Source organism: Onychomys torridus, chromosome X (assembly GCF_903995425.1).
Source record: "Onychomys torridus chromosome X, mOncTor1.1, whole genome shotgun sequence".
NCBI lineage: Eukaryota > Metazoa > Chordata > Mammalia > Rodentia > Cricetidae > Onychomys > Onychomys torridus.
This window is the reverse complement of record NC_050466.1, coordinates 47,018,406-47,032,126: the sequence shown is the minus strand read 5'-3', so window position 1 is coordinate 47,032,126 and position 13,721 is coordinate 47,018,406. Positions and strand designations below refer to the sequence as shown.

The window sequence follows — 13,721 nt, the reverse complement described above, 5'->3', positions numbered from 1 at the left end:
TTCACCCATGCATTAAGACAGAAGTTAGGGAGATAAAGGGATTTAAGAAAAGTAACACAATTGAATAAAACAGGGAGTAGGTTGAGAGCAGAGACAGGGCTCTTTGGCAACTTCAGCTCAAAGTCAGTGACAAAAGCAATATGGTCATGCTTCTTTCTTCTGACACTTCAATTCTGATATACATATAGTTATCTGTAGCTTCTCAGAGGTAGCTGCTGCTTCTACTGCCACAATTTTTATAGAGGCAACTTGTTCTATGTGCACTTTGTGGATGGAAAGTCTATAACCATCTTATCATACATGAGTGTTATCTATTCAGACATTTAAAAAATACTTAATACTTCTATTTGAATTTAACACAAGCACTTTACCACTACAAGTGTCTGATTTAAGTTCACTATGAAAAAAGTATCAAGTTGGGGATTTAGCTAAGTGGTAGAGCAATTGCCTAGCAAGCACAAGGCCCTGGGTTTGATCCTGAGATCTAGCAAAAAAAAAAAAAAAAAGTCCATGGATTTAACAATGGGGAGGGGCTAGGCTTTCCTTCAACTTGGTATGCCAGACTTTGTTGACTACCATGGGAGGCCTTACCCACTCTGAGGAGTGGATGGGGGTAGAGTGGGAGAGAGGTGAGGAGGTGGGAGAAGGCGAGGGAAAGGGAACTGGGGTTGGTATGTAAAATGGAAAAAAAATATATTTAAAATTAAAAAAAAGAAAAAAGTATCAAGCTTAGTGAAAGAGACATTGGCTTTGCAATAAAAAATTCCCATATATGGATAATTTATGAAGTATAATGAACATTAACTAGCATATGGTTCCTACCAACCATGTGACAAACCCAACATACAAAATCATTGTGCTTCTATATATCTTTTAATGCTCAAGGTATTCCATTACAGAGAGATTGCAAGCCAAAATACTTGGTACTAAAAGTGCAAAAAGACATAATTACAATGAACAAATTCAAGACATGGGTTTCTGACTTGCCAGAAGCATATTAAAAATCATATCATACAAGCCTTAAGCAGTTTTGATTTTTTTTTATTAATCTAGTCTCTATGCTAATACAGCCAAATGGGAAACACAATCTTGGGACTATGAAGACCAATGCTACTCTATTAATTTTATATGTTATTCTATTTATTTCCTTGCCTTTAATGAATAAATTAAAATGCCCTCTCTTTCTCTAATTGCTGGGTCGTCTGAGTATGACAATGTATGGATTTTATTCAGTTACATTCTGTAACCTCAACAGCCCCAACTCTATCATTTTGTGGTGGATTTCAATGAAAGGCAATGACAGATAAACTATTTACATTAAAAGACGCTATTAGAGTTATTTTTGTAGCCAGTTTCAACCTAATCCATCTGCTTTTTCTCTATTTCTGAAAGGCTGACCTCTCTTGCTGTGTATGCTGTATTGATGTCATTACTGAAGAGGCCTTCCCTAGCCTTTCTGCTGATAACAAAGTAAATAGAAATATGGTGAAACCTTCGGGAGGTAACAACTTGTTCAGCATGATGAGGGAGAAGTGTGGTCACAAAACAGGAATGATTACAGCAGGAAAGAGTATCTGTTGTCACAACTAATGCATTTACTACAACATATCAACTCTAAAAGAACCAGCTGATAGCATGAGTAAAATTAATTTCATCTTTTTCACTAGCAATTTTTTTCCACATAAAACTGGCTTTCGGGTTGGGGATTTAGCTCAGTGGTAGAGTGCTTGTCTAGCAAGCACAAGGCCCTGGGTTCAATCCCCAGCTCAAATAAATAAATGAATAAATAAATAAATAAGTAAGTAAGTAAGTAAGTAAATAAATAAATAAATAAATAAATAAATAAAACCAGCTTTCAGTTTAAGTTGGCTAATGTATTTGGGAAGTTCAGTATAGGTATAAGCAGCTCATCCATACCTGTCAGAATGCCCAAGGTTTCCACTATTAGGAATTTTGTGTCATTTGAAATGATTAAATAGCAACTTAGCCAGAAGGTAGCCCACCAACAAACAACAAACGGTTCATATATAAAACCAAAATCAAGAGTAAGTATTGAAATTGAGTTTTTATGTGTGAAGTTGTTCTAAATCTACAAAGAAATCATGAATTAAAATAATGAAGTCAAGGGCAAGAGCTAATAAAGCATTTTTTCCATAAGTCTAATATGTTTGAGATACATCAGCTTCTAATTGAAAAGTACACAGGATCTCTACTAACTTTGAATTAGGTGTATGTTTCAAAGGGTGTTAGATTAATTCCTATTCAGCTAAACAAATTTGGGTACAATGGAACTACTTAGGTAATATATACAAAAATAATACATTAGAATGTGTTGATCTCAAAGAAATTTTAAATTGTTTGACTATTTTTTTCAGGAATTTAAACACATTAACATAAATGTATTTTCAGAATATAGACCAATTTCTATCAGCCTTTATGGAGAATATTTTTAAAGTATACACCATCTAATTTATTAAAGACTATATGATATTAAAACACTAAAAATTATATAACCCCAAGGTTTAGTTACAATTCTTTAGCTGAACCCAATCATTAACTGAACATTTCCAACCATATTAAATGTTTTTTTGAATTTCTAAGTGGGCTAAATGAAGTCTATGGTTTCAGTCAGATTCATATTAATACAAGGATAACATTACTGTTAGAATGTCCTAATGGCAATTTCTAGAAGTGTGTGCGTGTGTGTGTGTGTGTGTGTGTGTGTGTGTCCTTTATATTTCTGAAATAGGCTGTTTGTCTATACAATCAATCTGAAGTGAGTTGGGTTATGAGAAAGCCATGCCCTTATCTGAGAAGGTTTTACATACCGAGCATCACAGAGCATCCTGCCTCCAGAAGACAGCACACTACAAACCTGGATCTAGGTCAGTCAAATACTGTGCTATCATTTGGTAAAATAATAAGCAAATGTTTACTTGATTCTATGAACATGTACTGTACAAGTTTTAGAGGATGGCCACTATACATTTGAAAAGTCTTTGGAATCAACCAAATTCTAGAGTGCTTAAAACTGTAAAGACAGCAATTTTAATAATCCTGTCAATATAATTCTGTTGGTAAAAAAGCACTTGAGACCAATTAGCCTGCTTCTATTGAAAGAGAAGCACAAGGTCTACATCTTCAGATCTTTTATTGAACTGCAAGCACAGCATCAATAACTGCTTTTCAGCTGTAAATGAAAATTGATTCCAGGTTTAAATCTTCATTTTCAGAGGTTCCTTTAATCCTAAGAAACATAAGAGGAAAATTCAACAAAAAGGGAAACAGAGGGTTCAGTCAAATGAGGCAGGGCTATGCAGAGAATATGATATATCCCCTCTAAGGAGCTCATCATCTTGTATCCAGCTACTGAACCCTAGTGAAATGATCACAGCACTATTGCCTGCTCTGGATGACTGACTTGAAAATGGCAATTCAATAATTTTTCAAGGGGAAGGCCAGAGATGGAAATATATCTGAAATGTCAAAAATTCCAGATGACAACTCAAAATTCAATCAGCTAGTGATGGACATCATGTGACTTGCCCAGTCAAAACCATTCCATTGAAATCCACCTGACTTTTTCTTTCTTTTAAACATGAGATATTGCAGCAGAAACGTTCATACAAATACTAAAGACAAAGCATTATTTCTTATACCAACACTGTTCTCAAACTTTGTAGTATCTACTATGAGCTTAAAGTGGTGTTTCTGTCTTATTTGGGGTTAGCTTCCACAGGGGAAACAAAGGGAATACAGCATTACAGGAGAGACTTTAATCTTTTTTCTGGAGTAGAGCAAGAGCTATCTCAGAAACAGAAGAGACCAACTGAAGCCAAAGTGTCTGATTCAACTGCCCATCTACACCAGTCCTTTTAAGAAGAACATCCAGAGGTATGTAATTTTCTGAGGAGTGGATACAGTGTCATAGGTTACTTAGCTTTTATTCATAAATATGCTGGCTTAAAATTGCCAGGTCCCAGAGGAGTTAACATCATCCACCTGACTGATACCTTTAAATGACAGTTAGAACACTCAATCTAATTCTTTTTTTTTTCCAAGACAGGGTTTCTCTATGTAGATTTGTGCCTTTCCTGGAACTTGCTTTGGAGACCAGGCTGGCCTCGAACTCACAGAGATCTGCCTGCCTCTGCCTCCCGAGTGCTGGGAGGCACTGCCCTGCTCAATCTAATTCTTAGTAAATACTATGGACATTTAAGCCAAAATGAATAATAATGTCTATTCCCTTGTATATCTAAGAGAGAATTTCAGTAATAATAATGGGCTACAAGGAAGGTAAACCACATATTTATCATGATTAAAGTTTTCCACATACTTTCTCATAACCATTTTTTCCTCATGACACTCCTATGAATTAGACAAGATTGTTTTATCCTAATTCACTCATGAGAAATTTGAGACATCAGAATGTTTGGCAATTTCTCCAAATGTGATATAGTTAGTATGTATGAAGTAAGCCTTATTACCAGGCTTCTCCAGACCAGAAACTACACATTTAATGTTATACTTTTAATTTCTAATGGTTAGGAACACACGACTAATAAACATTAAGTCAAGACAGATTCTTTTCATTCAAGTTTGCCAACATGCTGGTGACTTTTCTGTACCTAATTTAGTAGTTTAGCTTGTAGATGTAACCATCTTGTTAAATAAGAAACACAGAGCCAATTGCAGAGTTAAAAGCCAAGAGGTCAGAGCAATAGCTGAAAGCTGAAAACCTTACTCTTCACTGCTTCTGCTGTCTTTCCTCTCCACAAGAGATCTACTTCCTGTATGTCTGTCTTTTTATAGACTTTCTGTTCTGCTTTCTCATTGGTTGTAAACCCAGCCACATGACCTCCTTGTCACTGCCTGTCTGTACAGACCTCCAGGTCTTCTATGTTTGGTACTGAGATTAAAGGTATGTGTCGCCATGCTGGCTGTATCCTTGAACACACAGAGATCCTGCCTAGCTCTGCCTCCCAAGTGCTGGGATTAAAGGCGTGCACTACCACCACCCAGCTTCTGCTCTGGCTTGCTCTGACCCTAAGGCAACTTTATTAATGTACAAATAAAATCACATTTCAGTACAAATAAAATATCACTATATTAGCTTCCCATTCTTTGCAGAAAAGGGAAAGTGGATAGAACTAGTATTACAAATACTAGAATTTTTTATTATCAGACATAGCCATAACAATGATGAATATCATATAAAGTGATGAGTAGCTGCTATGCCCTAAGCTTTAGTCTGTTATGTCCTTTGATATGTATTGGTCCACTTCATCAGTGAACCTACTATGACTCAATGGGTAGGTGCTACTGTAATCTTTACATTATGGAAACTAGATCTTTTGATAAAATTCATTCAGTTTGAAAGAACTAAGACTAGGATTAAAACTCACATATGCTTCACTATATGACTGTTCTCATACTTATTCAATAGTCTTAGTGTGGGTACACCATCTTAGATCACGAGAAATCCATGTCATCATCTCTCAAAGTCCTTAATAGTATGCAAACTATACTAGGAATGTAGAAAACACTTGTGTTTTCATTTTCTTTCTGCATATGTGATGTGTATGTTCTTGCTGTTTCTAGAAGTAGAATGGTCCCAATAATAAGACAAATTAATAGTGCTGTGTTATTTACATGGCCCCTTATTACCCAGGTGAAAGCAATATCTGTGGTTACTTAATAAGAAAAACATAAAAATATATAGTGATTATACTTATTTTTCTATGCTAAAAAGAGTCAATTCAAATGTCCATGAAAATATTTGCCCTTAAGTACATACAACAGCATTAAATAGTAGCCAAAAGGCAGAAATGACTGAAATATCAATAGATGAACAGATAAACAAAAATGTGATTCATCCAAACAATGGAATATTATTTAACCATAAATCTGAATAAAGTGTTAGTATATGGTGCAACCTTAAATAACTTAAAACAAAACATTATGGTGAGTGAAGACAAAAATTAAAAGGGTCTAACATTGTGCCATCCCATTATAGAGAATAGGTAAATCCATGAAGACAAAAAAGTAGATTTGTGAGCTATCATGCCCACATAAAGTATATAAATAGATCAATAACCCCTAAGGAAATAGAAACAGTCACTTAAAGTCTCCCAACCAAAAAAAGCCCAGGATCAGATGATTTCAGTGCAGAAATCTGTCAGCTTTTCAAGGAAGAGCTAACACCAATATTCTTCAAATTGTTCCACACAATAGAAACAGAAGGAACATTATAAAACTTCTTTTTATGAGGCTACAGTTACCCTAATAAACATACCACACAAAGATGCAACAAAAAAGAGAATTATAGACTAATCTCCCTCATCAACATTGATGCACAAATACTCAATAAAATACTGGCTAACCAAATCCAAGAACACATTAAAAAAAAATATCCACCAGGACCAAGTAGGCTTCATCCCAGGGATGCAAGGATGGTTCAACATATAAAAATCTGTCAATGTAATACACCATATTAACAAAATGAAAGGAAAGAAAAAAACCATAATCATCTCATTAGATGCTGAAAAAAACCTTTGACAAAATCCAATACCCCTTTCATGATAAAGGTTCCAGAGAGAACCAGAATACAAGGAACGTACCTAATAATTTACTAATACAAGGAAATACCTAAACTATTTACTAATAGTTTACATAATAAAGGCAATTCACAGAAAGCTGACAGCCAACACTGAATTAAATGGAGAGAAACTCAAAGAGGTTCCACTAAATTCAGGAACAAGACAAGACTCTGCCCATATTTATTCAGTATAGTACTTGAAGTCCTAGCTAGAGAAATAAGACAACAAAAGGAGATACGAATTGGAAAGGAAGAGGGCAAACTTTCCGTATTTGCAGATGATATGATAGTATACACAATTGACCCAAAAATTCTACCAGGGAACACCTACAGCTGATGAACTCCTTCAGTAATGTGGCAGGATATAAGAATAACTCAAAAAAATCAGTAGCCCTTCTATATATAAATGATAAATGGGCTGCAAAAGAAATCAGAGAAATATCACCCTTTACAATAGCCACAAATAATATAAAATACCTTGGGGTAACTCTAACTAAGCAAGTGAAAAACCTGTATGATAAGGACTTTAGGTCTCTGAAGAAAGAAATTGAAGATGTCAGAAAATGGAAAGATCTTCTATGCTCAAGGATAGGTATAATTAGCATAATAAAAATGGCAATCTTATTGAAAGCATTCTACAGATTCAATGCAATCCCCATCAAAATCCCAACACAATTCTTCAATAGATATGGAAAGAACAATACTTAACTTTATATGGAAAAACAAAAATCCCAGGATACCTAAAAGAATCCTGAATAATAAAGCAACCTATGGAAGCATCACCATCCCTGAACTCAAGCTCTACTACAGAGCTATAGTAACAAAACCAGCATGGTACTGGCATAAAATCTGACATGTGGCCAATGGAATTGAATTGAATACCCTGATGTTAGTCCACACATCTATGAACATCTAATTTTTGACAAAGAAGCCAAAACTGTACAAGGGAAAAAAAGAAAGCATCTTCAATAAATGGTGCTGTCATAACTGAATGTCAATTTATAGAAGATTGAAAATAGATCCATATCTGTTGCCATGCATAAAACTCAAGTCCAAGTGGATCAAAAGCCTCAACATAAATCCAGTTGCACTGAACTTGATAGAAGAGAAAGTAGGAAGTAGTCTTGAATGCATTGGCACAGGAGACCACTTTCTAAATATAACACCAGTAGCACAGACACTGAGAGCAACAATCAATAAACGGGGCCTCCTGAAACTGAGAAGTTTTTGTAGATCAAAGGACACGGTCAATAAGACAAAAATGACAGCCTATGGAATGGGAACAGGCCTTCACCAACCTCATATCTGACAGAGGGCTTATCTCCAAAATATATAAAGAACTCAAAAAGATAGACATCAAAATACTGAAAAATCCAATTAAAACATGGGCTACAGAGCTTAACAGAATTCATAACAGAAGAATCTCAAATGGCCAAAAGACATTTAAGCGATTGCTCAACATCCTTAGTCATCAGGGAAATGCAAATAAAAACAAATCTGAGATACCATCTTATACCTGTCAGAATGGCTATGATTAAAAACATTGAAGACAGCTTATGTTGGAGAGGATGTGGAACAAGGGGAAGACTCCTCCACTGTTGGTGGGAATGCAAACTTGTACAGACACTCTGAAAATCAGTATGGTGGTTTCTCAGAAAATTGGGAATCAATCCACCTCAGGACCCAGCTACACCACTTTTGGGCATATACCCAAGGAATGCTCAATAACACCACAGAGACACATGCTCAACTATGTTCATAGCAGCATTATTGATAATAGCCATAACCTGGATACAACCTAGAAGCCCTTTAACTGAAGAATGGATAAAGAAAGTATGGCATGTATACACAAGGGAGTACTAATCAGTAGTAAAAAACAATGATATCATGAAATTTGTAGGCAAATGCATGGAACTAGAAAATATGACCCTGAGTGAGGTAACCCAGACTCAGAAGGACAAACATGGTATGCATTCACTCATAAGTGGATATTAGATGTAAGGCAAAAGATAACCAGACTACAACTCACAGCTCCAGAGAAGTTAATTAACAAGGAGGCCCCTGAGAGAGACACATAGATACCACGTCAAAGGAGAAAGAGATGAGTCCTACATGAAAAAACTGGGAGTGGGTTCTGGGTAATGGAGGGCAAAGAATGGGGCATGAGAACATAAGGAAATGGGAGGGTCAAGCTGGAACAGTGACAGAGTGGGAGAGCAAGGAAAAAAATTCCATGATAAATGAAGTCATCATGGGAATACTTGAAGGGGCAGGGTGCCAAAGAAGTACTCAGGAATACACCTTGGACTACTGGCAGTGGTCAAGAGGATGCCTGGACTGGACTACTCTGGTGACCAGACTAGTGAATAACCTAACTGTCATCATAGAGCCTTCATCCAGTGACTGATGGAAGCAGATGCAGAGATCCATGCCCAGGAGCCAAGCTGAGCTCCAGAAATCCAATCAATGAGAGAGAGGAGGGATTCTGTGAGCAGGGGATGCTGAGATCATGGTGGGAAAATATGCAGAGATGACCAGCCACACTAGTGGAAACCAATGAACTATAGACTAAAGCTGTGGAGCCACCTTAGGACTAGACTAGGCTCTCTGGATATGAGAGACAGTTGTTTAGCTTGGACTGTTTGGGGGGGGGGGGTTGTCCTAGGAAGGGGGATCAGAATCCATTCCTGGTGCATGGGTGGGCTTTTTTGAGCCTAGTGCCTAGGGTGTGACACCTTGCACAGCCTTGGTACAGGGAGATGGGGCTTGGACCTGCCTCAACTGAGTGTGCCAGGCTCTGCTGACTCCCCATAGGAGACCTTGACTTGGAAAATGTTGGGATGGGGAGTGGGTTGGGGGAAAGGCTGGGTTGGGAAGAGGGAAGAGGGGGGATCTGTGGTTAGTGTGTAAATTAAATAGAAAATTTCTTAATAATAAAAGAATAGATTAGTGAGATACCCTCAGGGATTAAGGGAAAGGATGAATGAGTATATTTCATGGGTATATAGTTTCCATTTGGGATAATGAAAATATTTGGGGATTGGTGATGGACGTACAAGTTTGTCAATATATTGAATGTCACTAAACTATGAATTTATAAATACTTAATTTTGTTATGTAATATTTAATTATAAAAAGAAAAACAGTTGTAAATCATATATTCTTGGAAAAGTATGCTAAGTCTCATAAATCCACAGTTCACCAAATGTTGTCATTACTACCAAATGACTATAGCCTTCCAAGTTTCTTAACTTGTCCTCAAAACTCTCAAAAGTGGCCCATCTGTGAATGCCTGAGACCTTGTGAGTACTTCCTGCTTCCTAAACTCTATTATTTTGCTATACTGTGGCCATTTCAGATTCTCTATTGAATGAAAGAACTCTAGCTATATCTGGTCATAAGGCAGCAGGCTATTGATGCTTCCAACTCATCATTCTGTATCAGCACTTTATATAATATCATGAATGTTATCTTAAAATCTCAGATGATTCAGATCAATGAGTCTGATGCCACCTCTTAACTTAATTCCAAAAAATAATACTATGAATTATAAAGCACAGTGCATTTATATATTCACATAGAGAAGAAATCAATGTTCAAAATTTACTCTCAGTTATTACTACATTCTGATCTAAACATTTACATTAAAATTTAAGGTCGCAGGTACCAAAATCAATGATGTAGAATTTTTGCTTTGTTTTTGTTTTGTTTACAAATGTGATGCTCTTGTTATTGGCATATTAAATGCACAAAGCACAAATGACAGACATTGTAAATGAAGTGTGTGTCACATTTGTTATTAAGCCCACAAGTCAAGGAAGAGAGGGACTGATTGCACCTGGTAAATGCACAGCCAGCACCTTGGAAACAGCTGTGAGGTTGTGAGGGTGGAGGTAATACTCTACTTGTGCTTGTTCTTGATAGTCCACTAAACTTGCAAATATGCAATATTTATATATCATCAAAACTGCCTTGTGTACTCCATATTTGGTGGCATAACCAGAACCATACATTTGGAAAACAGTACAGGGATCATTGATATTATACACCATTGCTGGTGCTTATAACACTATTTTACTTTTTGAAACCAAGAAGTCCAATCTCATCAGAAATGATTTTAAAAAAATTACAATCATCTCATCTAGGGAGAAAGTACTGAGAATACTAGTAGTACAGAACAGAAGAAATCAAGGACAATTGAAAGATTTTGATGAATGCATGTTACTGCAACATTCATTCTCAATTCCATTGTGTATCTTGAAGAAGAAATGGAGCAATCACATTTACACCAAAATTAATGGGTGTAAATGCTAAACTTTACACTGGAATCATCTAGTGGACATGACATGTCACCTAAATACAGCAAGTAGTTCAAATGACAGAAATACTCTCTATTGCTTATTGATGAGCAGTATTTGTGTACAGAAAATAGAGAGATGAAAGGAAGTGAAATTGATTTTAAAGAGCACAGCATCTACTTGCTATAGTTTTAATGACAGTGACAGTTGATTTTACCTGTTCCTAAATACTGATCATCTGTATTTCTTTCTCTCCCTGAAAAAGGAAGAGGCTGTGTTTATGAAAGCCATTATATTTCTTTATGTCCCCCCACTTCAGGCCCAATGCAAAGCTCTAAGTTCCTCCTACCTGGTAGAGCTCATTGGCTGTGCATTGAGTGGTCAAGGTCTTCACAGGCTCAAAGTCATCTTCATCACTGCTCAGCTTCAGGTCATCCTCAAGTATCCTGAAGAAAATCAGAGTGATATTTGTGTTACAAAACATCTTGTCTAATTATTCTCAAATACATCTTGCAATGAGAATAAAACTATTGTTACTATAATCTGACAGCTGCAATTCTCAAAAGTGCAGAGGGAAACAAGATTCTTTCAGCTAAGTAGATATTTGAGTTCTTTTAGTTATGTCATACACTGCATACATATCTTCTCTCTCTAACTTACCCTAAATCAAGAGAGGAATATATGATTTCATCACCTCCAGAGACAGCAGGAATCTATATATTTTGACTATTAAAAGGATAATAAATGTTCTGGTCAAGCACTATCAGGTGATGGGGGATTACATCTCTATAGGAAGTTTCTTAGACTCTTCCAGGCAGGAAGATGGGCATTATAACAGTGATAGGCTACTCTGGGGGCTATTGGGGTAGACGGCTGAGGCTCTCTGTATGCTAGAGGTCAAGTGAACTTTCACTGTCTCTCTATACTGGGCATCTCAGTGACCACAGAAGAGCTGAGCAAGAAATGTCTAGGCATTAACATTTTGATATATTCTCCATTTCTTGCAGTAAAATTTGATCCATGAGATTTAAACCCATGTTGTGTATACGAGATCTTTCTTTCTTAAAGCAAGGCATCTAAAAAATATGAGAGGTTTAGCTTTTGGTGATGAACTGGCACTTTCAAGACTGTTTGGTGGCTACATAATGTCATTAGTTTTGACAAAAGTGTTAATTTGAGTGCTATCTCTACAGTCTAGTTTGGAGTTAGAATAGGAAGAACACCTTAAAGTTCCAGGTACATAGCCTTCAATGACAAATTTGTTTTCATCTTTTAATTGATTCAATATGAGTTTAGAGCTCTTTAGTATGCAAGTGGGGGGTTTTCAATCATTCTGTACCATTTTCTAACTTTCAGGCACGATGCTCTGCTCTTCTGCTCTTTTTTTTTCCTTCCTGGCTTAACATCAAACTGAACTCTAAAGCCAAAATTCTATTCCTCAACTCTAGAAATCATATACTGTGCCCTCCCATGACTCAGTCAAACTTTAATTCCTTTACAAAAGTTTTCTAGAAAGAATAATCTTTACAAAGAATCTCTCTTTCCTCTATAAGTTCCCTAAACTGTGGCTGGATCACAACACAGTTTCCCACAGTGTTTCCCTCATTGTCATGTGGGTGACAGGACACATTTGATTCACTTCCATCCTCTTTATAGCATCTTTCCAAAAAGGATTGATCCCACCAACTTCATTTTCTATACAAGAAAAGATAGGTTCAGATAGGTGAACTACTCAAGATCATACAGATAGCACAATATCAGTGCTAAAATTCCCATTTCTGGAGTCTTATCTGTATTATGAATCTATAAGAAGGAAGGGAGAAGGGGAAATGAGGCTTCTAATTTGGTTTAACATGGAATTTTATTTTATAGGTCTTGTTCAATTATTGGAAAGGGCTTCATGTCACAGTTGGTATGCAATAATTCTCCAAAGAAAGCATAGATACCCTACTTCCATACTCAGTCATAGAAGTACAGGATATAGATATTAAGGACTAAAAAAAAAAAACAACTGATGCAAAGGGTGATGAAAAGGACAGGTATTTGAGTTGGTTATAGATCAACTAATTTGGCTGTCCTGCAAACAACTAATGGCTGTCTTGGAAATCTTAGAGGGAAAGAATATGTATCTTGACATTTCAAGTTTTGGGTTTGTGGCTCTAAATAAGCAGTTCTTTAAATGCAACCAAGGAAATGAAGACTGTATACTGTATCATTTTATAAGCTATAGAATCAAATATTTTATAACTATCTGTGCTTCTAATTGTAAAGTGTTTTGCTCTGTGTGTACATTTGTATGTGTTAATATGTGTTGAAGTGGCTAGTACAATAAATGACAGAAGATTCATCCATTTGTAGTGGTTAATTTCTTGAGTCAGGTAAACTGTTACACATGTGGTGACATATTGTGCACCCTAATAAACTTGCCTGAGGATCAGAGGACAGAGCCAGCCACTAGATTAGATAGAGAGGTCAGGCAGTGGTGGCACACACCCTTAATCCTATCACTTGGAAGGCAGAGATCTGTCTGGATCTCTGTGAGTTCAAGGTCACATTGGAAACAGAGCCAGGCAGTGGTGGCACACACTTTTTAATCCTATTACTGGGAAACACACATGCCTTTAATCCCAGGAAGTGATGTCTTGGCAGAAAAAGATATATAAGGCATGATGAAACAGGAACTCACTATCTTTAGACGGAGGATTTCATAGAGGTAAGAACTAGTGGCTGGATGTTTTGCTTCTCTGATCTTTCAGCTTTCACCCTGATGTCTGGCACTGGGTTTTTTTTTTATTAAAAGACCATCTAAGATTCAAATGATATCT

The 13,721-nt window shown here is 36.4% G+C and overlaps 1 protein-coding gene across 1 annotated transcript in view; it reads right to left on the bottom strand.

Moving 5' to 3' along the window:
* The window catches only part of Aff2 (AF4/FMR2 family member 2), a 599,435-nt gene that overhangs the window by 107,554 nt on the left and 478,160 nt on the right, over window positions 1-13,721 (bottom strand). Inside the window, exon 7 of the mRNA XM_036174712.1 lies at window positions 11,246-11,342. Within this exon, the coding sequence (XP_036030605.1) occupies window positions 11,246-11,342 (97 nt within the window). The remainder of the gene's footprint in view (window positions 1-11,245; window positions 11,343-13,721) is intronic.